The sequence below is a fragment of the Gavia stellata genome, chromosome 4, assembly GCF_030936135.1.
Source record: "Gavia stellata isolate bGavSte3 chromosome 4, bGavSte3.hap2, whole genome shotgun sequence".
NCBI lineage: Eukaryota > Metazoa > Chordata > Aves > Gaviiformes > Gaviidae > Gavia > Gavia stellata.
The window spans coordinates 13812201-13838503 of NC_082597.1; the positions used below are offsets into that span (position 1 = coordinate 13812201).

The 26303-nt window shown below is 38.5% G+C and overlaps 1 protein-coding gene across 1 annotated transcript in view; it reads right to left on the bottom strand.

The window, feature by feature from the left end:
* RSBN1L (round spermatid basic protein 1 like) overlaps positions 1-26303 on the bottom strand; it is a 53341-nt gene that overhangs the window by 9000 nt on the left and 18038 nt on the right. The window contains exons 3-5 of the mRNA XM_059816454.1: positions 13930-14573; positions 2546-2683; positions 2210-2352 (exon numbers count right to left, since the gene is read on the bottom strand). Coding sequence (XP_059672437.1) covers positions 2210-2352; positions 2546-2683; positions 13930-14573 — 925 coding nt within the window. The remainder of the gene's footprint in view (positions 1-2209; positions 2353-2545; positions 2684-13929; positions 14574-26303) is intronic.

The window sequence follows — 26303 nt, forward strand, 5'->3', positions numbered from 1 at the left end:
AAGTAAACTCCCCCCCCCCCCCCTTATTTTAAATGGAATTTCTTGTAATTCAGTTTGCGCCCATTACCTCTGGTCACATCACTGGGCACTGCTGAAAAAAAGAAGTCCTTCTTAGAACCTCCTATCAGATGCTTATACACATTGATATGATCCCACTGAGCCTTCTTTTCTCAGGGGTTAATCCCACTTCTCCCATGCCTGTCTTTCATGTCACCAGACCAGCTCCATTATGCCCATATCTGTCTTGGACTCGCAAGCCTAGAACTGGGCATGATACTCCAGGTGTGTCTCACCAGTGATGAGCAGAGGGGAAGAATACCTGCCCTCAACCTGCTGGCAGTACTATTCCTAATCCTGTCTAGGAGGCTGCTGGCCTGCTTTGCCACAAAGGCACACTGATGGCTCATGGTCAACCTGTCACCCACCAGGACCCCCAAGTCCTTCTGTGTTGGGCTGCTGTCCAGCCAGTTGGTCCTCAGCCTGTGCTGGCGCATGGGGTTCTTCCTCCCAGATGCAGGACTTTGCATATCGCTGTGTCAACTTCCTGAGTCCACTGAGTTGGCCCAGTCCACTGAGTTGGCCCAGTCCACTGAGAGGTCCCTCTCACTGGCAGCAAAACCTTGTGGTGCGTCGACCACTCCTTCCAGTTTTCTATCACTTGCAAACTTGCTGAGGGTGTGCTCTGTCCCATGATGCCGGCCACTAATGAGGATGTTGAACAGTATTGGCTCAAGGTATCAATGTCTGGGTTACTCCAGTAGTGACTGTTTTCCAACTGGACTTTGTGCTGCTGATCACCACCCTTTGAGCACAGCAGTTAAGCCAGTTCTTGAATCACCTCCATCAGTCTAGTTTATCCCTCATTAATTTGTCTATTAGGCTATTACAGGAGACAGGTGTCCAGTGCAGAAAGCCTTGCTAAAGTCAAGATAAACACCACCCCTGGCACTCCTCTCATCCTGTGAGCCAGTCATTTTGTTGTAGAATGCTATCAGGTGGAAAAGGCATGATTTCCCCTTTGTAAATCAATACTAGCTACTCCCAATGATCATCGTGTCCCTAATGTTTGAAATGGCATCCTTCCCAGCATGGACATGAGGCTGACTGGTCTGCAGTTCTCCAGGTCCTGCTTCTTAACCTTCTAAATGATTGGAGTGACATTTGCTTTCCTCCAGTCCTTGGGAACTTTTGCCAATTGCCATGACCTTTCAATGATATTGGCCAGGTCCCACAGCACTTGTGGGTACATCCCATCAGGTCTCATGGGCTTGTGTCTGTCTAATCTGTATGTCTAGTATGTTCCTTAACCTGATTCTCCTCCACTGAAGGCAAGTAATCCTTGCTCCAGACATTCCTACTGTTTCAGGAATACCAGGTCCCAGAAGGTAGATCTCACCAGTAAAGACAAGGGCAAAGAAAGCATTGATTATCTTGGCCTTTTCTGTGTCCTTTGTCTCCAGGCCCTTTGCCCCCATTCAGCAGATGCCTTACATTTTCGCTAGTCTTTCTCTTGCTGCCCATATGCCTGTAGAAGTCCTTCTTGTTGCTCTTCACATTCCTTGCCAAATTCAACTCCAGATGGTCTTTGGCTTTAACTGCGTCCCCTTCATGGTTGGACAGCATCTCTATACTCCTTCTGAGGCACCTGACCCTGCTTCCACTTCTTGTACGCTCCCTTTTTATGTTTGAATTTTGAACAAGAGAACTCCAAAGACATAATTTCTCATGACACATAATATTCCAGTTCTGCAGAAGACATCCCTACTCTTAAGCTGGTACTTGTACACAGTACCACAACAAAGCTTAAAGATGTCATTTATGTTGGAGATGTTACCTTTCAGATGAGAGAGAAGCCCTTTTCCCTTGACGTCTTTAAACATCCACTCACATTTCAGAACAGGGGTATTAATTCCAGTCTCCTGGCATACATCAGTAGTTGTATGCCTGTTCACATTTCCCTGCAGTTTTCACCTTAAATTCCTACTAAAGCTCCAAGAAGGACCAGCACCTTACTTGGCCAGATAGTAAACAATTTAAAAAAAAATCCACATCCTTACAAAACAAAGTAACTTAAAGTATATTTTGAGATGAAGTTTCACAGAAATTTATACTAAGATATAGTATCAACCAGTAAAAGCTTTGGGATAAAATGAATTTGTAGAGAAAGAATACTAACCAGACATTCATCAAGCAAAATAATTCAACATACCTCTTCCTTTTGAAAGGTGACTTTGGCATGTCAGCCACAGGGATCATCTGTTCTCCTGGACGTACCCACATAATGGGACCATCATCACTGTCTTTACGACTCTCTAATTTTAAACTAGAAAGTGTTCCCCATGGCAGTGTACACTAATGGGAAATACAAGCCACAATTTTGAAGTGAGTTACTTTAAAAACTTTTTAAAAGCAGCCTTTATCTGACACAATGAAAACATTTATTAGACCACTCAATTATCTAAGTATCACACACTCTCACTTTATTATAACAGTACTAGAGAGTACATTGTCCCCCTTCTCCCAACCCATTCCCTTCTGTCCTTACTTTTAAGAAGGGTGATTCTTCCAACATATCAAGGAATTCAGGGAAGTAATCCCCCACTTCCTCATCAACTGCTCCAACCAGGCTGATCTGTCTCATTGGGCCAGCTCTATACGTACCATGAGAGTATGTTCTTTTTACCTACAAGTAGAATATGACAGCAAAAGTTATACCGAGTCCACTACCACTCAAAGTCTACATTCAATAAACACCTTTAATCTCTACACTTATGTTTTCTGATTGATATTAGTCCTACAGTGTTCAGTATACTTATTATTATTAAGTCAATTACTATGAACTCATCACCACAGACAGAAGTCCTTATTAAAGATATATGACAACTTGTATTTTATTTATTTTAAAGTATGAAGGTAAGATTGAGTAACTATTTATTGCCTTTCAAGAAAATAACATTCCATAGTAGTAACTGCGAAAAGCTATTAACGTATGTTCTACTCAGTAACTAGTAAATAAGGATTCTTAGCTGGATTACTCAAGTCTAGCTGAATTTTTACCTTTTTCATGTAACAGTTAGGCAGAACCCTGAGTTATAACTATTTAAATTATAAACATTTCCTCTGCTTATCATCCTCTCCAGTATGGCCTGCGTGAGCTCTGATCTGTCATGTTACAACAACAAAATACTTAGGCATGAGGTTGATGAGGATCACTTCCCCTTAAGCTTCCGATCTCCTATTTACACAGTGGTATTATTAGGTGAACTATGACCAGATCAGAAGAGAAGATGGATTACTGCACAAACCAAGTAAGGCTCTTGCACTACATCTCTAGACATTCTAGATCCAAAGCAAGGCAAGAAAAAAAAAAGTGCAAGGAAAACAGTCAATGAAGTACTGCTTAGCTGTGGTCCTTACCCAAAAATTCCTAGTACTTATGGCAGTGCAGAGGAGAATTAGCAGCAGTTCCTGAAAATACAACTAAATCATACAAGATGGAACAATATTGTGCCCTTCTGAGAAGCCAGACTGATGTAACTAGATGCATTCCAAAAAGTGCAGAAACAAATATTCTTCTTTAGATCATCTCAGTCATCATGCACACCCAGGATATGGAGGACTGACTAAAAGTAGGATTTTACAAAATGTTTGAGCTAATGTAATGGCAAGTCATCACAGCCATACTGGAAAGAGCAGTACTGCTAGACAGTAGTACTCCCCTATTCCCCAAATCCTTAGTCATACATTCCTGCACCTTTTTTGTACTGACACCTGGTGATTTTGTGAAAAAGCATCAGAAAACATTCATTTCTGCTGAATCTGCATCAGCTCATTCCTCAGCTGTATCTGCACTGGCACAAAGCATCAGGAGCTCACACAACTAAAACACTGGGACAAGGAAGGGACACTCACTTGTCATTATTGGCATTGGTCTATCCAGTAAGCCAAAGTAGCCTAAAACCATTTTCTGAGGCTACAGATAGTTATAAATCTGTTACAGTTTACTGATAAACCTAACATGCAAAAGAATGTTTCTTCCACCGGCATAAGTAGCTTATAGGATTCCACCATTCCAGGCCAGGATATTAAGCTGCTGTTTTCATCCCCATCCCTGATTAAAGGGAACCATTTTTCCTGCCTTTCTCCTTGCTTCCTTCTGCTACCACTACCATTCACATAGCATATGATAAACTAGTTGTGGAACTACTCCAACTGAAAACTCTACAACTTCCCCAAAAAATACTAACTGAAGTGAAGTTAGGAGAGGCTGTGAGGCTTTCAGCTGATCAACTCACCCGTCTAGCTTATGTACCACTAGGTGTTGGCAGTGAAGCATAAAGTCAGCAAAGTGTTTAAGTGCAACATAATCCTTGCTCAAGGTGGGTCAATTAGGAAATTTCTTAAATATTCCCAAAAAGACCATGTCACCGAAAGTTAAAACTGAAAGATCAACTCAACTTTAAGCATTATTTGTCTGCCCCAATTCACTCCTAGCTCTCCTGATCAATTATGTTCCCCTGATTCACCTGGTAGAACAGATTCCTTTCCAAGATCCAGCTTGGGAGAGGAGAAATAGCAAAAATAATGCTAAGATAATGTCAAAGTTACAAATGCTGAGTGGTTTCTTCTGAGACCATATTCAGAGTTGTATCATTGGAAATACACAGAATGAAATGTTTGAGCATTTAAGAACTCTGTGGTGGGCCAACCCCAGGCAGCCAATAAAGTACCTCATAGCCCCTTGCTCACTCATCCCCCCCTCAACAGTGAGAGACATGGGAGAGAACAGGAAAAGCAAGGAAATGCACGCGTCGAGATAAAGACAGTTTAATAAGTGAAGAAAAGAGCAAAAAACTCCAAGTGGTGTTTTTCACCACTCACCACCTCCCACAAGCAGATCAATGCCCAGCTACCCTCCAGACCAACACCTCTGCCCAGCCCCCTCAGTTTTTTGTTGCCAAGCTTGATGTTACATGGCACAGAATATCCCTACAGTCAGTTTGGGTCAGCTGTCCCAGCCACATCCCCTCCCAACTTCTTGCCCACCCCAGCCTACTCACCAGAGGGTCCAGAATGGGGAAAAAGATAAAGCCTTGACACTGCACAAGTGCTGCTCAGTCATAGTCAAAACACCACTGTGTTATGAACAGTTTTAGTCACAAATCCAAAACGCAGCCCCATAATAGGCTGCTATGAAGAAAATTAACTCTAAACTATCCAGATCTAGTATAAATGTAAAATAAATCCATGCTGGCAATGAAACGGAAAGATCTGCTCTCTCTTTTTGCCTTTTTTCCTGCTAGCATTAGGTCTTCCAAAGGTGGACAGGGAGCCAGCTTAGGGAACTGATCTGATTTTAATCCACAAATTACTTGAAGGGTTTTTTTGTTGTTTTGGGTTTGTTTTTTTTTTTTAAGAAAATTATATAAATAAGAATTAAATACAGACTTAGGCTATAAAGGCTAATGCCTGGCCAGAAAGAACAAGAGGGAGTCTGGAAGAGGAGGCAGCTGTTGGCAGTGAAGAGTGACTCCTACCTCATCTCTTCCGTGGACTGGGTCATATCATCCTAAACTCTAGACTCAGGTCAGGTGTTGCTAGTTAAATGACACTATCTTAGACTAGGCTAAAGAATTAGAAAAACATTTTCAAAAAAGTGAGGTCATTCTTAGAGGGAGTAACTAGCTAGCAAACAAAATTAATTTTCACTCACTCCAAAATTAGACTGCTACTAAGTAATAACGTGAAAACACCAAAAACCTTCTACTGATGTTTGACCAATGACAGAAGTAAAATTAATCCTCTTAAAGACAACAGCAAAATAAATATAGTCTATGGCATATTAGGTAACAGCACCATTTGCTTTCCCTTCGACTGTCAGTATCCTTTGGCTGGTTTGTTCATAGGAAGAGGGAAAAAAAAGATTCCTCTATATATTTCTAAACTCACAAAAACAATGCTGATGTACTAAACCCAGTACTTCTTCATCGAATTATGCATATGAAATTATGCACTGACCACAAATCAAATATTATACACCTTTTATAAAGTAATCTTCCTGAATGTAACTTTACAGATTACAGTGTGACTATGTTTTTAGAATGTTACAAGTTTGCTCAAATAAATAGCTGCAACAATCTAAATCCAGAATAAAAGAAGGAATCAATTACATGCAGTTCTTCTATCATGTGATCAACATGATCAGAATCAATACACACGCAAAAATCACCAATTAAATGCAGTATAATACAATGGACAGATAAAATAGATAGACATATATAACTGAATAAATATGACATAGCCTAACTTCTTTCTTCTCGTGTAGCTTAAATTTGAAGTATATCACCTAAAAACACACAAAAGGAGACTGTGTCATTCTCTTGCATCAAGGTAATAGAAAATTATGAGAGTAAAAAAATAACACCACTGAATCCAGAATTAGTAAAACTTGAGAATTATCTGCTTCTGTGACTAGTATGGCATCAATGGATTTTTTTAGTGTAACTTAACTTGCTCAGTTTTAAGTAAGAAGTTCTAAAAAGCAAATATTTTGGCATAAACATCTTAGTGTCTGAAAGAATGTGAAGACTAAATCTGAATACATATATAATACTGACAACAATCTATTTAAGCATTATCATCCTACAAACAGGAAACATTTTAGACACTACATTTTAGAGACATTTCCATTCTCTGCTTGAATAAGACACAAACTGGTAGGAACAGTCCAGAGAAACCATGCATTTCAAGAGATTAATTTAAAAAAATGTAAACTGGGGCAAGTCACAACTGAATTCCTATTTTTAATATAGTAGGGTGGGCTGTTTTTTTTCAGTTGAAGTTCTAACATTATCCTGGGAGAATTTTAAAGGTTTAAATTTCTTTTAGTTTTTCAGCTTTAAAACCAAGAAGTCTGGAAAAGCAGTCCTCATAGAACAAAAAAAAAAATCCAAACCCACTGAACCCAAAATAATGTCAAGAAATCCACAAAGAAAGCCCCACCAAAAGACCAACAAAAACATTATATCAGCATAAAAATATGCTGGGAGATCAGAAGGAATAGTGGCTTTCCATTTCAATACACAAGTGCACTTACACACTTGTATCTTAGAACTGAAAACATCCAGCTTCACATTCACTGTTACTCCTCTAAATGTGTTACCTCAAACACTGTAGTTATGAAGAGATAATGTACCATGCTTTCTTATTTGGTACATTTTGAAAAAGTGCCCAAAAGGCTTTCTGTTCCTTGCCAACTCTTTTCAATTCCTTAAAAGCTTACATGTATTTTCAGTTCCAAATGGGAACTAATAATGAAGCATCAAAATTTCACTGAACAAATATTCATCACAGTTGCTCTGAGTGTAAAAATACTTGCAAATCTACTTGGCTACTTTTTACTTTTAAACCACATGTACTTCATAGTACTTTTTTTTTTTTTTTAAAGTCAGGGTTTTGGTATTAGAGTAAGATGCCTTGAGAGTTCTAGCATTATTCAAAGGTGATCACAGAAAATGATCTTGTGAAAACAAAATAGCTAATATGCTCTTGTAACTGAGGAATATCTATGACAAGGATCAGTCTCAGATCCTGTCCAAGCTGCCAGTACAAACCTCTAGGGTTTTGTTTAGGTTTGTTTTTTCTTAATACAGAATATGTGACCAAAAAGAGCAACATACAACTGTCATTTCACATTTATTGACTGAAACTGTCAAGAAGCAATCTGGAAAGGTAACTATTTTGTAAGCAGAAAACAAATGAGCATGTGTTGCAGATTTCCAGTGTTACTCCATGTGAACTGATTCTTTGTTCAATGTTATTCAATAAGTGAAAAAATTTTTTGCTTGGAAGACAATAGGCTGCCATCATCTATCAAAAAAGTCTCTTACAAAGTCTTACAGATTATTTGATAAAAAAAGAACAAGGCAATATATATGCTTTAACAGAGCTAAAATTCAATTTTACATCATCCAGAAGGGGGAAAAAAAAGGAAAAAAGGAGGCTATACTTTGGGGAACTTGTGTAACAGCAAGCAGTTGCTAAAAAACGTTAAAACTTTTTAATAACTAACCAAACATTCAAAGAGCTTAAAAATGAGGAGCAAATTCTATTGAAAGCAAAATTCTACTGAAAACTACTGAAACACAACTGAAGAGACACATAGTTCCAATATAAAGGATTCTTTCCAGAACACAGGAAAATAACATAATATATGGAAATAGACACTGTACAAATCTTTAATAAGAAAATGAAACATTAACCAATTATTTCAGATTTTCTTTAAAGAAAAATATTTTCAACAATTCCCCTCAAATACTAGAAGAATGAGTATTTTCAAGCAAGCAGGATTTCACAAATTCGAAAAGGAGTAAAAACAGCAAAAACCTCTCTGCAAAAGATAAATTTTAACTGCTAAACAAGGGGGACAGCAAAGAGAAGATAACATTAAAGGGGGCTAATACTCATCTTATTCTTTATACTATCTGAATATCCAGCGTCCATCACAGTTAACATAGGCAACATGCAATAAATTACTTCAGATTGGGGAAAAAAAACCCAACAGAAATTATTTCTCTGAAGGTGCAAACTGCCTGCTGTTATGGAATGGGGCTGACTGTAGTCCTGCACCCATCCTTGCACTACCTCTGGCATAGTAAATTAATATAATTTGCTAACTCAGCAATGAAACCAATCACTTAGGAAAAGGTTAAGTTTTCTGCTGGATTAACAAAACAAACTGGCTCACCAGTTCAAGAAGCACCACAGCTTGGCACAAGAACACATAACTGGGAGGAAAGACGCAAGGAGGACATTCCCTATCAACATGCACTAGATTGGCTCTGACAGTTTGTTCAACTGCACACTGAGCAGTGTAAAATACAACCTTCCCTAAACTGAATGGGCTTAATGATGAGTATCTTCACATAGCCTACAGTACGAAGGCAGGAAGCTAAAAAGAAACAGTTTTAATAAATGAATGAGAACTCAAAACACAAAACAGATTCTTCAAAGCTGGAAGAAGATAAACATACCATCTTAAAGAAACAGGTGTCAAGAGAACCAAGACATAGAAGAGTTGGAGACCATTTAGCCTAGTTTCCATTTCCAGAAAACACAGTTAGCTAGATAATCCTGTCTTAACCTCCTAGAAAATAAGATGGTAAAAGCTAATAAATATGGACATGTCAAAAAACCCAATCAAGCCAAACTAACCTACCTTTCTATGACAGGATAGGCTTTTTCAGAGGACCAGTACACACCTTGCTTGACATATGCATTATGTTCTCAAAACTGCTACAGAAACATGGTCTAGTAACAAACAGTGGGCAGTTTTCATTTGTCTGCATTCACATAACTATCACTATGAAAGGACCAATTTTGTGGCATGCAGCAAGGACCTTTCTTTTGAACGCAATGTATGCTTATAAAACCTGCAGGTAACACAAAGCTGCAAGCCTACTACAGGAAAGGATCAAAACTAACAAGGTCTTTGATAAACTGGAGAAGGGATCTGAATACATAAGATATAATCCACTTTGAATAAAAGCAAAGAACTACATGCAGATATATATAATTAACTGCATAAACGTGAAAAGGGGAGTGACTCACTTAGCAGGAGCTGCTGCTCCAGCAGATCACAAACTGCTCTGAAAAAGGCATCAGTAGGTAACAAAAAGCAGTAACTTGCAAGACACTTGAAGCAATCTTCTCATACTCCTTGACAACAATACAATAGGCACAGAGAGTCCATTTTCAGTGCTGTATTTTAAGAAATAGGGATGACTGAAGAGAGCATAAGGGGGGAGCAGTAAGACCAATAAGGGTATAACATGTAATGGTAGACTGAAATAACTCACATTACTTAATCTAGGGAGTGGGGAAAAAAAAAGGAGCTATTAAGCAATCTTCAAATACAGAGAACACAAAAAAAGCATAAACTGTTTACCTTGTCCACTAAAGATCAGAATAAAAGGATTGGCAGGAGGATTAATATAAGAGGACAAACAAGAAAAAAAGATTGTTCAACAGATTTCTTTGGAAGTGTGGAATCATCTAGAGATCTCCAGCAAACACATCAGACAAGCATTTGTCAGATATGGCTTAACAATAGTCAATCTTGTCTTGAAGCACAGGAATTGTTGGGTATGGCTCAGCATTTTACTTCACCTGCATTGAGAAGTTGCCTCTGGGACAAGACTGAAGCACAGTAAAATCAATCCGCTAAGTATTGTTATGGTTAAACATGAAGCATGAGCTTTGGGGTTTCAGCAAGGCAGTGAAAATTTAGGCTTGCCCAGCATGAGGACACAGCGATGGGTTCAAAATATTACAGGCAATTGGCTCAACAGCACTGAATAGCTTAACTGAAGTGATGCAAGCTGCAAGAAGGTGGCAAAAACTGATTATTTATGTTCTTTGAAATCCACATAAGAGCCTGACAAGTAAGATTCACAGCTATCTGGTAACTGATGCAGGTGTTGCCATCTACACAAATGGAGCCTAGGGATGTACCTACAGCAGACAGTTTTCCATGGCCTGAAAGAGTGACTTACTGGCTACAAGGATACGCAGACTAATTCCATTTTGCCCAATTATAGAAACAGTCTGACTAAGCCTTACAGACAGTTCACAGAAACAGAGCTGTTCTACTAACCTAAACATTTTTTAGGAATTAAGGAGTACTTAAACATAGGCCCAAGCTAGGTGATGAAAAACTCCAATTCTTCTGCCCCCAAAATTTAAAAGCTAATTCTGATGAGACAGAACCACTCCTCTCTCCTACATCTGCTGTAACCATTCCCACAGCTTCTACCCACTTCTCATCTCCTAACAAGTGAAACTATATTACTTCTGTTTGACACAGGTATATTGGGAAGCTGAGAGGAGTCCATTTTTAACTCTACAATTGTGAAAACTAACTAAATTACTCGAAGGATGCAAACTTTCCAGGTAGACTTAGGATGACTCCAACAGTTTTGATCTCGACAGCAGAATTTACTGTGGAATCTGTCTCTTACCACAGAACGCGGTGACTTGAAAATACGCATTACTTAAAACCAGAAAACCTCATCTGCCGCAGAACAGGAGGTGGAATTTTACTGAGTAGTACTGAAATAATCAGCTTGAGAAATAAAAACTCTGATAAAATACCGTATAATACTTTCCATTTCAGGCTTACCTCATCCCTCCTTTTTATTATTTTTTATACTTTTTTAGATCTTTTTAAATACTTAATGTTTGTCAGACTGATTACATGTGCTACAATGTGTTCTCAAAAACAACGGAAGAACCTCATGTACTGAGGTGAACCTCATTTCAGTGTTTTAGTTAAAATTAGCAAAGCAATACCCAAGTTTCTTAAGGCTAAAGAAGGTTGAGAGAGATACTCAAACCAGACTTGATAAAACTAAGTTCCTACTTCGACATCAGAAAGTGACTCACCTCTCAACTGAGACTACACAGCTGCTAGACATTGCTCAAGCAGCTCAGGACAAGAGGCAACACAGCAGCACAAAGCTTTTGCAGTATAGGAACAGAAAACTACATTTAAAATTTCATTGAAATATACTGAAACAGCAAATTAGAATCCCTTTAAGACTCACAAAGAACTCAATGAGACAGGACAATATTATCAATCTGCAAAAAATGTAAGAAGTTATGCAATCATTAAGTACCTTTTATAGAGGTAGGTAGAGGCAGAAAACTGAAGTAACTGATACTAATGAATCCGAAATTTACACACACACAGAAAAAAATACAGCTGAAGATTAAAACCACAAAATTCACAACTCTCAGATTCAAAAAGGTCCTGTCATATCCCTGGAGGATGAGCACTCTGACACAGCATCACTATTAGATTCTCACACTCCTTCCGAGACATCTTTGATACTGGCCCCAGTCAGAAAGGAGAATACTAAGCTAAAAAAAAAAAATTCTTTCAAATGTAGCAAATCACCTGAGTAAGACAAAATAAGCAGCCAGAATAAAACAAAAAATAAGGAAATCATAAGGAAAAATAGAATCAATAGCTAGGCAACCAAGATACTGACTTAAATATTCCAAGAAACAGCGATGCTGTACAGAAGATATGAGTAAGTCTGGTGCACACCTGTATACATTATTCACACACATTATACCCATTACACAAAAATACAAGGAGCCAAGCATTTTCTGGCAAGCAACCAAACTCTGACAGGTGATAAAATGCTACAAAAACTAACTGAAAAACTGACAGAAAACAAAGGAAAACAAGATACCAGAACTAAACCTCCAGCCAAGAAAAACATAGGTTAGAAAACAGACTATGAAGTTGACCAGTTGAATGCTGTAATAATACAGTTTGGCTTCTTTAATCTACTACATTCTCTGTCTGTTCCTCCTTCACTTACAGAAAAATGGGAAATTATTATCTCAACCCCAATGACCACAAGACGGATTTAACTACAGATATTGATGATACCACTGTAATGCCAAGTTAATCCATCCTTTCAGTAAAATAATTCCATTATAATTCACAAAAATTAAAATCTGGGCTTTTCCTAACTATTTCCTTAGGGCAGATACTAGTATACAGCTATACTTGCATTAATGCTGCCCAATACAACAGGTTGGACTTAGAGAACATACTTAAAGACAGATGAAGCTTTTTTTTTTTTATATAAAATTACCTAAGACGGAGCAGCTCTGGGTAGCTGCTCATAATATGTTCTGTGATTTTTACTATTAAAGTAATGATTCAGTTTGCATACTGAAAAAGAAATAGTGAATATATTTCACAGAATATTCATGGATGTTTTCTTAACCAGCACTGCAAATGTTCTCTTGCAGCAACATTTCAGTTCTGCATATCTTTGTGGATAAACACACACCTGAAATTTGTCAATAAATGTAATAGTGTTCCATGCAAATGTTTATGTAGCTGAAGGAAAAAAAGCATGTTTTTCATCAAAAAGATGACACTATAACTTACATTTGAACTCTTCATAATTGTCTAAAAAGTGAAGACTAAAATAGCTTAAAGGTGTTCCATACAACACCTAAATTCACAAATAGGGAGTTAAAAAGGCAATTATGAGCTTAAGTTGATAAAATAGAAAACAGGATTGAGTTTCTTCATAAATTCTTTCCAAACATCTGTATGGGCTTTACATAATACCCTCATCACCAAGGTGGCACTCTAAGAAAGCTAGAATTTTTTTCTCCCTGAACTTAAGACCTGAAATATAAATAATTTATATGCAACAGTAATATATCTTCTACAGCAAGTTAATAAATAACAGAGGTGATGTTTAATCTGTAGCTGTTGTTGAAAGAGTATCTCTCCAGAAAATTAAAAAAAAAAAATATATTCAAAAGCTGCCTGCCATTTTGCCACATAACAACTTTCAAGAGAATACAACTAACTGGGGGGGAAATGTGAAGGGGTAAGGATCAAATTAGTAGCTATGTTAATCACCATTAAGCTCTCCTTTAAGGATGGATTTAGAAGTCTCAAACTACAAATGCAACTAATTAACTGTGCCCTACACAGGTTTTATGTATAACATTGTTCTAACGTATTAAAGCATTTCAGTTTTATGAAGAAGTTCATACAGATAAACTACAGTTCAGATGCCCAGACAGCCACAGCTAAAACATTTTAACCCTCCAAAACTCACGGTTAAGCTTCAGCTACAGAAACAAATCCAAAGAAACCTACACACATGCATGCAAACAATTCCCCTCCCGCATAAAAATTCAACTTTATGTCTCAGTTAATAGGTTTCTTATCATCAATACTGCAGAAGTAACTTATTAAAGAACTCCCTTGTTTCTAGTCTTTTGCATCATCCACACAGCACAGCTAATAGTAACTGTATTCTAAAAACCCGGTCACAGTTGTTTGAAACCATTATATGACTTTAGAAAGTAAAATGTATAACCTCTTACCTGAGCATGAAAATTTGACATAGTCGTTGTCTCTATATCTTTCTTTCCCAAAATCTCCATTTTCACTGGTGAATTGGGAAAATTAAACGAAAAGTAGTCTAAAAAGTCAGGTAAATAAGTAGCTGCCCCATGAACAATACCCATTACATAGTAAGCTGCACAGTTTTCATTTTCACTAAAAACCAGACCCACAAACTCTTCTGCAAATCTCTCCATCTCCACAGGAGATAAGTGGGAGAGTTCATTACTGTAGGCATGGATAACTGATGCACCTCCGTTAGGCTGGTGCTCAATATGAATCAGCTGTTTGAACTCCAATGTGTCCAACCTTTTGAGTTTATTTTGAACCCGTGGCTCCTTTAACGAGACAAATGGAAACTCACTGTTCTCTGGTATCTTGGACTCACAGTCCTTCTTGGGATCCATATTTTTCCCATTGAAATCCTTAAGATGATCATCTATGATGCCTTTGGCTTCCTGATCCTCAATATCAGAAACCAATCCTGAGCAGATGGTCTGAATGGATTTGCTGTACATTTTTGGACGCTTCTTCTTCTCGTTCTCTTTATGTTTCTTTTTCTTTTTCTTCTTAACTTTTTTAATCTGTAGCTCTTCTGCATTGGTTTTTGGCTTCTCCTTCCCACCTGTTGAGATGAAAAAAAAATTTCTTAAGTATCTTCATATACAAAATATATACTTAAAGATCAGGATTTGAAGTTACCAAAACCCTCACAGCAGCACACAAAGACCAGAAACCAATACCAAGGGTCACAATGTGTATCTTACTGAAATGAATAGTAAGAGACACCTGCCATGTTCACATTATGACTGACAAATAAGCTGGGGGGGAGGCAATCACAAAAAAAAAACAAGTTTCCCAAGGCTGCTTTCATGATGAGTCACAACCCTTAATCATACCCTTAACTGGTCATCAGCAATAACTGTACCAGAAAGTTCAGAGACACTATATGACAGCTGTCAACAGATGTTGCCAAACAAGGGGTTTAGAAATGGTGAATGAGTATCAACCATCATCAGCAAACTGTTCACAAGATGCCACTGCCAGACCTATCTGTCAGATGGCTTTACATAGTCATTCTTCCAGAACTAAATAAACTTTATTGCAATACATGCAGAAACATCTAAAAGCTGACCCCATACTTCTTAAAAAAAAAAAAAGGAAGTTTAAACAAAACCAACAAACAAAACCACAAACAAAACCAAACAACAACAAAAAACAACCATCAAAACCCAAAACCTCACAAAACAGAAACTAGCTTCAAGTTTATATAATATGCAAGCTGAACTGAAAACAAACTGTAATGGCCTAAAGCCAAAAGTACTCATTTGGGGATATGTTCAAGTGATTCCCCAAGGTAAATCTTCTCCCTTATTTTAAAGTGGTTTTCTGCAAGTGCTTTTGGGTTTGGTTCTTGGTTTTTTTGCAAGTAATAAACACGGTAGCCCAAAAACCCCGTCACTACACTGCCCTAAAGTCTAGTGGCTGAAATCACTTCACAATTTTATAAATCAAATTACTGGGCATGTTAGAGCGCAAAATTATATTCACAACAGGCAAGTCAAGATCTGCAGGTTCAGACACAGAAGTTTAGAAGTTTAGTCTTGCAATGAAATACACAATTTCTAAATAATCTCAAATTACCAAGAGTTAAGTTAGCCAGTCTGTACTATGCTGTAGTAGACTATTTTCAGCTTGCCATCCTCAGCCCAAGTAATTCACAAAAGTCCTTAAAAAAAAAAAAGAAAAGAAAAAACCCCACAACTGTTGATGCATGGAATAACACATTCTTTCTGATAATTAAGAGGTTTGGATACAGAAGGTGCACATACTGGAAAGGAGAACAAGCAATTAAGACACTTGCCTCTGAGCCTCTTGAGGATTGTGACAGCAGCTACATACCTCCGGGATTTCTGAAGCGGAGGCAGGCAAGCTAGTTATCTCTCTAGCTTCTATTTTCTCATGTTGTAGGGGGAAAGAAGTGCCCTGAGGTCACTCATTTCTTACTTAGCCCAAACAAGGAAGTGGGCTCTAGGGTTTCTTAACCTAATCCACATAGTTAAGAGCTACAAAGACTCCCTTCACTCTAAGTCAGATTTAACATAGCATACTCTATGAGCACAATTCCACTTTTAGCTAACCAAGTTCAACTGCCAAAAGACACAGTATCCTCATGAAAATCTGTCCTTTCATTAGGCTAAATTTAATGTAAAACCAGCATGGGCCTCTGCAACAGGACTGCTTCATTGGTAGATGCAATATTCATGACTTCTTTGTTAACATCTTCCTTCTGCCACAAAAGTCTTCCAATCTAGTGGGCATGGAAAGACCAGAAAGAGCAGCAACACATGTACAACCAACCACCTCAACCTTAGAGGAGTCCTGAAAATAATTACAGAATCACAAAATCACTAAGATTGGAAAAGACCTGGAAGATCATCAAGTCCAACCATCAACCCAACACCACCATGCCCCGCAATGCCATGTCCACACGTTCCTTGAACACCTCCAGTGATGGTGACTCCACAACCTCCCTGGGCAGCCTGTTGCAATGTTTGACCACTCTCTCAGTAAAGAAATTTTTCCTAATATCCAGTCTAAACCTCCCCTGGTGTTCATTAAGGGTGCCAGGGTACTTGAGTGAAATGTCATCACCTGACAAAAAGCACCTACTGCTCACATTCTAGGGTACTGTAATGGTGTCATTACAGCACCAGTTCCATTCGGGGGAAATAAAAACAAAGAAATGGTTTATGACGGTGGGAAGTTCCATATTATAGGCTTAGAAATCTCAATCCAAACCTCAAAATACAGACTAAAGAATACACAATTTCTTCCCTCCTCCTGACTGCAGGAATCCACAACTAGAGAGCATCCCAGAGTCTACAGGTATTTCAAACTCTTAAACATACTTTAACTTACCATTTTAAAATTGTTTCACTCTAAACACGAAAATTTGTTGCTATACAGACTGATATCATAAAGAAGTCAAACATTTCCAGATATTATGTTAGTTTGAATATAGAAAATATGGAATTATAGCACTGAATGCTGCAGCAAGGTGAGGCAGGGGAAAGCAGGGGTTACCTGTCAACCCACTTCACTTGTTCTCAAATGGAGCTCAGATTTTTGTAGGGACTAGTCACTCAGATCTGGGACTTAAGCATGGCAGGGAAAGGATGGAAATTTATATTCATTGGTGTACAATGAGCAGTAATATAACTGGCAACAAATACAACAACTTGTAAGTTTAAAGCAAGAAGCTATTTGCCATGGCAAGAGCCAAACTGCTCTCTCATACTTCAGCATGTCTATAATCACCAAAGAAAACCTTAAGACTGAAGATCATCATCTATATATCCTTGCTGAACATCCAGCTACTAAATTCCATTCCATTATTACTACTTGAAATGTAAAGTACTTACATAAAAGACGGCTAAGAATCTGTGTGTATGCAAAACTATCTCAAAAATTTTTTACTTCTGTTTCTACAGTACGAGAAGGAAGATTATATGATTTCCCCTTTCAATCTGTCGCACTCCCTGCCTTTGATTGTATCTTCCAAGAAGTTTTACTGACTAAATCAATTTCATTTGACTCCTCCTGCAACATGTGGTGGCTGGTTTTTTAATCCATCACTTAATTATTTTTTTACATAGCTGCATCTGTGAAATACATTAAGCCACCCACGCCCACTTTTAAGGTTACAGAACGACTCAACTACAAAACAGGCTTCCTAGAGAAGCGGTCAACACCCCATGCCTGTCAGTGTTTAAGAGGCATTTGGACAATGCCCTTAATAACATGCTTTAACTTTTGGTCAGCCCTGAAGTGGTCAGGCAGTTGGACTAAATGATCATTGTAGGTCCCTTCCAACTGAAATAGTCTGTTCTATTTAATCATCAGTAAACAGCACCCAAAAGAGCAAAGCCATGGTCTCAAAAGCAGTGGTGCTTTTAAGACAGAAAAAACACCCCAATGTAACATACACAATTAAAGTCAGATAGATGGAATGTAAATCAGTGTCAAATTATGCAAAGTTCACATAAACATATCCCAAAAGGTTTGCACTCAAAACCAGTTGTAAAAATATGTTTTAGTTAACTTGGTATACACCTACGTAAGTACTCAAAGCCTTCTTAAGAGGGATTACACTATGACATTTTTAAAGTGAAGAACATTTATCATTCTCTGTGTTTGTTTTCACACCATCTCCATGAAACCTTCAGAAGGGAAAAAAGCTCTTAACCACAAGATAAAAATAATCCTTTTTCTGGTATCCGACACAGCCCTCCTTCCAGCTTGAAAAGAAATTTTCTGTTCAGCTTTAAATACAAATATTTTAATAATATAGATGTTTTCACTTTTGATCACAGACCACAAGGGTTATGCCATTTACACATATATCAAGTATTAAATTTCATCAGTACACACTTTCACAAATCATGAGAAGCTGTAAAAATGCTGTCCACAATTTGGAACCAAGTAAGTATTTTCTAGCAACCTCTCATCTCTGAACACAACTCTCTTCTCTTCCACAGAACTTTTTGGATCTCTGTATACCAAAAAGGATAGAAATACCAAAAAGGATAGAACTGAGGCCATTTTTAATTCTGAAAAATTAGAAACCAAGAAAGCAACAGTCACTGAAGGAACAAAAGGCTGTGTAACAAAAAACCACCAGAAGATCTACGATGGTAAGTAGCAGAGACCCCTGAACTGCTACTTGCAACTGGAAACAGAAATAAAATCAAAATGGGCAGTGTCTATCCTTGGGAGACAAACATGAATCCCTTCTTCAAGGGTCGGAGCTAGTGATGCCACTTGAGAGGGAAAAAAGCCTTAAAACACAGAAGTCAGAAGAGAATGGGGATTCCAAACGGGATTTTTTCAAAACATTACTAGAATTAAAGACTTCAAGAAAAAAATTACATACCAACAAGAGTAAAACTTAGTTCTCTAAAAGCACTTCAAGCAAAAATTGAAAGATAACATGACTTCAAAAACCGCTTAGTTCTTTTGAGCCTTTCTCAAACTCTCACAAGCTTATGCTACTGCATACACAAGACAAATTCTGTCAAGAACTCTCCATTTTCACACTGGCAGCAAATGATGTACTTAGGAAAAATTATTTTCAGATACTTTGGACACCGTATTTCATAGAGAAAGTGATATTTATATTATAATATTAAATTAAATACTGAAAGACTGGAAAAATGTTAAGTTCATAATTATTTGTTCATCCTTCAAATGATACAGCTGAGCAATCTAAGGGCTCATTGCCACAGACAGGTACAGTCCAACTCCCCACTCTCCTCGGCCACTGCTCCTGGCACACAGTCCTACACCATTCCTGGTACTGACTGATGCTCATTTAATTGCACGGTAAATTGACTTAACCTAATGGCTCAGCAGAAAACTATTCACTTTGCTGCTGGATCAGTGAACAGAATTGGTCCACGGCATTGTCAGACAGGAACTACAGCATGGAGACCACTGATAGCAGGCAACGAGGAGTAGCAGAACCCACCCCTCATCAGTGGCAGCAAACCACCTGATCTGCTTAGCTACACCACCCACCACACCTTCACCTGTCCACTCCAAGCACTGAACAAGGCTGAGTTTTCAAGGGTAAAAAAAATCCCCCCACCATTGTCTTAACACGTATATGAGACAGGACCAAGTTCCTGGCAAACCTAAATAGAAAGTTTCCTAACCCAGAAGCCTCAACTTTTAAATTTAACATTGAAGTTACACAATTTCTCAGCTTGCTTTTTTAAAGGTATATTTAACTGTAATATGGATCAGACTACAATTTCTTCCCTCTATCCTTTATTACAGCACCACCCACATACTCACTGTACAATGCCAGTTCCCAATACTGCTTTGACAACAGTCAAACAGATCAACATATGCCCAACTTTAAAATATTTGTGTTCAATTATTTTTGCATACAGCCAAAGTTTTCCTGAGGAATACAAACATGAAATGGAAAACTGATTACTAAAAGTAGTTCTCAGCAAAGCTTGAATAGAATTTCACAAAACGAGGAAGCAGCACATTTCTAGCCTAAGGCTTCTGGTCTGCTGAATTTCAAAGATCCACTCTGAAGCAGGTGTTTAAAGCTGCTCAGAAGTTGCAAAGACTTCAATAACAAAAGGAATTAGTTTGCTGAAATACTGGGATTGCTATCAGCAATGCCCAATAAAGTACTTTCATCTTACTCCTCTTTTGCATTAGCTGTAGAGAGGAGCAGAAACACACTCATTCAGTCACTCCTCTGCTGCATATATCAAAATACTTTAAAGCAGAATGTGCTGCTTCTTCCAAAACCAATAATGCTGCTTTGACACTTGGCTAACAGACACCAAAAAAGAACAGCTGCCTTCAATGTCTCCCTAGGGCAGTAATCAAGTTGCCTCACAGCAGACATACAGAATTTGGTGAAAACGTAAGCAAGCAATCCAAAAGGTTAAATAAAGATCCAAACACTGTAATACCAAGATATCCAAATTAGCTTTGTTTTAAGCAAGATTTGGCAGCAGCAGCGCTGTGCTTGATGCAAGCTAAATTATTTCACCTCTGAAATAGTTACTATTGAGGCACACACTCACAACCCAAAAACTTCCAGACAGATGTTTCAGAGTCTTCACCAGCAATCACAATAAAGGTGAGTACATTCATACACATACGTGCAACTGCTGGAATCTAATTTCAGCCAAGAAAGTAGCCATTTTGAAGTGCGTGGCATCTTCTGTCTCTATGTGTTCTGAGATGCATTCAGACAAGCACAGCTACTGAAACACCTGTAAACAAAAAACTTTTTCCACTGCATGATTCAGAAACATGAAACATAAGTAAGAATTTTCACTTGTATTAAAACAGTCTTTTAGTTAAGGTGAGTCAGAGAACTCCTTTGGGACTCCAACAACGAGGAATAACAGGGGCAGGGGGCGGGGAGAAAAACCCTCAGCACATATAGAAGTTTACAGCAACTTTCCCCTTGATCTGATGTTAAAAAAAGCAGACTGAGCTTACACTTTACTGGAGTGTAAAAGACCAAAGAACAGCAAAATTTTCATTTTGCTTCTGCTCTTATTTGGCTAGCAATATCTGCACGAGGATGGAGTTATAAAACCTGCACTGTATTTTCAAAGAAATCACAGAATCACTAAGGTTGGAAAAGATCTGTAAGATCATCAAGTCCAACCATCAACGCAACACCACTATGCCCACTAAACCATGTCCCGCAATGCCACGTCCACACATTCCTTGAACACCTCCAGGGAGGGTGGCTCCACCACCTCCCCAGGCAGCCTGGTCCAATGCTTCACTACCCTCTCAGTAAAGAAATTTTTCCTAATATCCAGTCTGAACCTCCCCTGGCACAACTTGAGGCCGTTTCCTCTTGTCCTGTCGCTAGTCACTTGGGAGAAGAGACCAACACCCACCTCTCTGCAACCCCCTTTCAGGTAATTGTAGAGAGCGATAAGGTCTCCCCTCAGCCTCCTCTTCTCCAGGCTAAACAACCCCAGTTCCCTCAGCCGCTCCTCATAAGACTTGTGCTCCAGACCCCTCACCAGCTTCGTCGCCCTTCTCTGGACACGCTCCAGCACCTCAATGTCCTTCTTGTAGTGAGGGGCCCAAAGCCGAACACAGGATTCAAGGTGCAGCCTCACCAGCGCTGAGTACAGGGGCACAATCACCTCCCTACTCCTGCTGGCCACACTTTCTGATACAGGCCAGGATGCCATTGGCCTTCTTGGCCACTTGGGCACACTGCTGGCTCATCTTCAGCCAGCTGTCAATCAACACCCCCAGGTCCTTTTCTGCTGGGCAGCTTTCTAGCCACTTGTCCCCAAGCCTGTAGCATTGCATGGGGTTGTTGTGACTCAAGTGCAGGACCCGGCACTTGGCCTTATTAATGGAAATTTGTGTTCATTCTGTTCATGCATGCACATACTCACCAATAACAGAACCATCTTCTAGGCAAGTCGGGCCTAATGTACCACAAGTATTTCTGCCACTGCATACATCTACATGATACATCTACATGATCTTTCAAGGTAACTCAGTAAATTTATTTCTTGTGGTGCCACAATATCCCTGTCACTCACAGCACAGGACTTATTTATTACTAAGGATGGAGATTCAGAACTGTTCAAATTTTATGCAAATAAGCCAATGCTCTGCTATTACTCGATAATATATACTTATAATTTAAATTGATGCTAGGCAACCTGAACTCTGGTAACTACAGATTCCTTCCAAATGTGAGTTTTTATAAGAAGAAAACTCAGAAATTAGCTGAAGTTTATTTTATGTTGTGTTTTGTCCATGAGATCATTTGATCTGAAATTTTCCATAAGCAGAAGCCACAATCCTTTTATTTCATTCAGTTGTTTCAACTAGAGCAGTATTTCTCAACTTTGAGGTCACAGCCCCTAGAATTATTGGGGGGGAACTTCAGAAGTTTAAAAAAAACCAACATTGATAAGAACACTAAATTGTTCTTTTCCCACAGTTTTCAAGCTGACAGCTAGGATCAGGAAGGTACAAACATTTTTAACTGCAGCCAGTAATTAAAGTCAGTTTTCACTTCCTCACTTTAGGAGAACTCAGTCACCAAAATTTAACAGAGCTGAGGAGCACTTGGTGGGGGGTAGGAGCACAGAGGAAAGAACATGAATGCAGAGGAGCCTAAACAGGGACTCCATTTCCTAGATTTTTCAACTGAACGGAAGGACTGGAACACAGCATCTTACCACTTGTTCTACAGCACACAAAAAGTCACAGCAGTATCAGCTAGCTGCAAGTATACTACTAGTTTTGCAGTGAGAGATCAGCATGGTTGTTCTGTCATCAGCTACAAAACATAATATTTAAGTCTTTGGGTTGGTCCTGTACCAACTACCTCCTACTGCAGTACTACTAGACGTTCTGCCTAGTACTCTCCAATAGGGGGATAGGTAAGAAGTAACCTCCAATTAATGATCTTAACTTTCTTCTCATAATCCCACATGGCCAGACACATGACTCAAGCATTTTCTAGCATTCTCACTGCTATCCAGACTAAAGCTACTAACATACTAGAAATTTATGATGACTCAGCTCTGCTACAGCTCTTCAGGCCGAGTCTTTAAACAGTCAACGCAGAAATCCCAGTCCAAACTGCAGAAGTGTCCCCCTGGATCTTCCAATGAGTTTAAAGTTCATAACCACAAACAACTAAAAAAATAGCTTAGAACAGGAGCAGCCAAGATGCCATTCACCAGTAAATAAATTAAATATGCAGTCGTAGAGAGTACAAGTGTTCTTGGAGGCACTGCCACTTACAGTAGCAAACAAACAAAAAATTAAAAAAGAAAGCCACCCAGCACAAGGAAAACCATGAAAAGCCTTTTAGATCCTAAAAACCCTCAAGTTTGTACCAGCCAGAGAGTTAACTTAAGTGACAGAATTTTTTATTTTTATTTTAACATATCATAATGTATTACAAATTGTGTATATATTTTTCAATAAATATAATAATTTGATGAGTTAATGAAAAACATATTACAAAATAGTTCAAAAGGATTAGAACAGTTGACTTCAATAGAGTTAAAACATGCACCTGGAATTCTGAACAGTCCGCAAATAAAGATGAGCAAGATCAACTGCTGACAGGTTGAAAAAGCTAATAGACCATGTGCTGAAAACAAACATAACTTCAAGGTGTCTGAGTACACAGCCCAGGAAACAAACCAAACAGCAGGAGTACAAATGAGAACTGACAGCTATCTTGTTCTATTTATAGGCTTGAAAGTTTGACTATTAAACATAAGAAGAGTCAAGCCTAAAATACATCAAATAATCCTATTTTATGTTGTCTCAGCCCTCCTGGAAGTTAGATAGTCACAACCACCTTGAAAACAGCTATTGAGGATTTTCAGAAAGTGACACTTATAGGCATACAAACACAGAGTGTGATAAAAGTTGCTACGAAGATATACGTTGACTTGTACCATGTTTAGCTCATTAAGATAACTGTCTCTTACCCATCAGAGCCACACAGGAAGATCCTAACATGCTTCCTCCCTTATCTTCCCAACAACTGCACTTATCACGAAAGCTTCAATGGGATGAAAAAGTGCTGATTTAATCATCTTTATTCAGTGAAGCCTTCCACTTCAAGCAGCAAATGCAGCAAACAGACTCTGCTAGCAGCATTTTTCACCCTGCTGTGCAAGAACTTTAAAAACAGTAGAGTAACCCACATAGAACCAGACCTCTTCTCTGAACTGACCACTTAATCTGTAGCATGGAAATTAGAAATGAAACCCACTTCACATATACAATACAATCACAGGGCAACAAAAAAATATTTTGCATGCACCCAGCCTAGCAACTTACCCGAAGACATTTCATTTACTAGCAATAAACTGAAGGTAGAAACACTGTTCTCAAAGGAAGAGCTCCTATAAATGTGTCAGCATTGCAATTCTCTCTGAAGTATTACTTTTAATTCTTTGTCTTTGAAATAAAGTAACTAAAAAACTACAATTATATCCAGTCGTCACCATAAAAAGAAGTTCCAAATAATATGCTGCATATGCTACACACAGCCTATCATAATTTGTACCCACAGCCTTCAGATCAGTATTTCAGATCTCTTCCAAACCAAAAAAAAAAAAAAAAAAATCACATGGAAACCTTTTAACCTGCATAGATTTTGCACGCAGTGGTAGAAAGAGACTTGACTTTTGCTTTTCACTGATGTACCAGAAGTCTTTGCCTCAAGCTCCAGACCCCCACCTCCAGCAAGACACACTTCAAAGCTATTACAGCACAGCTCTCCCTCCAGCTGCCATCTGCTCCATCCCAAGGCAGCATGCGCTGACAGTGTCTCACCCTGCCTGGACAACAGTAGGGACTGCTCCAGTTCAGCACTGTTGGCTCCTTTTAGGTTCCCAGAGATTTGCGTAGCCAACTGAATGCACTAGCTGAACAGAAGGAGTAATGGGGGCAGCAGCAATTTTAGGGGTAGAAATGAATCACTCATGTAAAGGGATGGGAAGGAACCAAGAGCAAGCAGCAGAAAGACATCTCCAGAAAACTGATCCACCAGCTACACAAAAAGGTAAGCAAATGATTTAATACATTCTTTCGAAAAAATGTTTGATGCCCACTGCAACTTTGAAGAGCTCTGCTCTCAGCAATCTCATCGCACATATCCTAGCTGTACTTTACATCTGTGTTTCACCCTATACTCATGTTTTATTCGTAAAAGTTGATAACTTGGTGCATAAGGACTGTGAAGCAAAATCAGTATTACAGGCAAATCAGGGTGGTGGGTTGTGTTCCCGGCACTCTTACCTCAGTCCTTCCCATCGCCTCAATGTCCCATCAACTAAAGCACATTGCATACAAATCCTTCAGTATTTTCCCTAAAGACACACAAAGATCAAACATAGTGGATGGGAAAAAGCATGCAGTATGACTCAGAGGTAGATCTCATCTTCAATATACCAATTTTAGAATTATTTCTGTGCAAAACCCAGCTATAAAAAAAATCTAAAAGGTTTGTAAGAATGTACAATTAAAATAAATGTCATTTCTTCCAGAAGAATAAAAAAAACACTTTAGAAAACAATTTGTACTTACAGATGTTCATACCAGCACCATAAAGATGTCCATTCTCCCCCTCTTCCCTGCATTTTGGCATGCCATAAACCAAGGCATTTAATCTTGCAGAAACACACACTAAGAATTTCTCCTACTGCTTTTTTAGAAATTGCTGTACTCTGATATAAATAATGAGGAAAAACAGGACTGACTTTTTTTTTTAAAGGGAAAACACAACTGGGACTGTTTACAAATAAGCCTTTTTCTTTTTGCAGGACCTCCAGTAACCCTCAGCCACGTCACATTGGTGTTAATTTTTTTTTGTATGAAACTTCCCATTTCTAAAAGGTAACTTTTTCATTTTGCAGATTTTTTTTAAAAGCAAGTTTAAATCACTTATTTCCTAAATTTTTAACAATATGCATGTGCCAAGAAGCTTTTTTCCAAGAACAGAGCTCTTCCTTCCACATAACAGACTGAGAGAAAAAGGGGCAATTATATAGCCTTACTCTACAGAGAATACATCTGCAAGTGCAAAAGGATGACAAAAAACCTTTTCATTCTAGATGCACATGAAAAGCCATCAGGCTCTCTGAAAGAGCCAAACACATTTCCTTTAGCAGCCTCAGGAACTGCAACAATACCCTTTTTAAGAGTTGCCCTTCTCCAACGTGGGTAAGTTTTCTCATTGCTTTCAACAGAAGGGCAACCCAAGTTTAGGCAGATGAACACTTACATCCCTAAGCTTCCT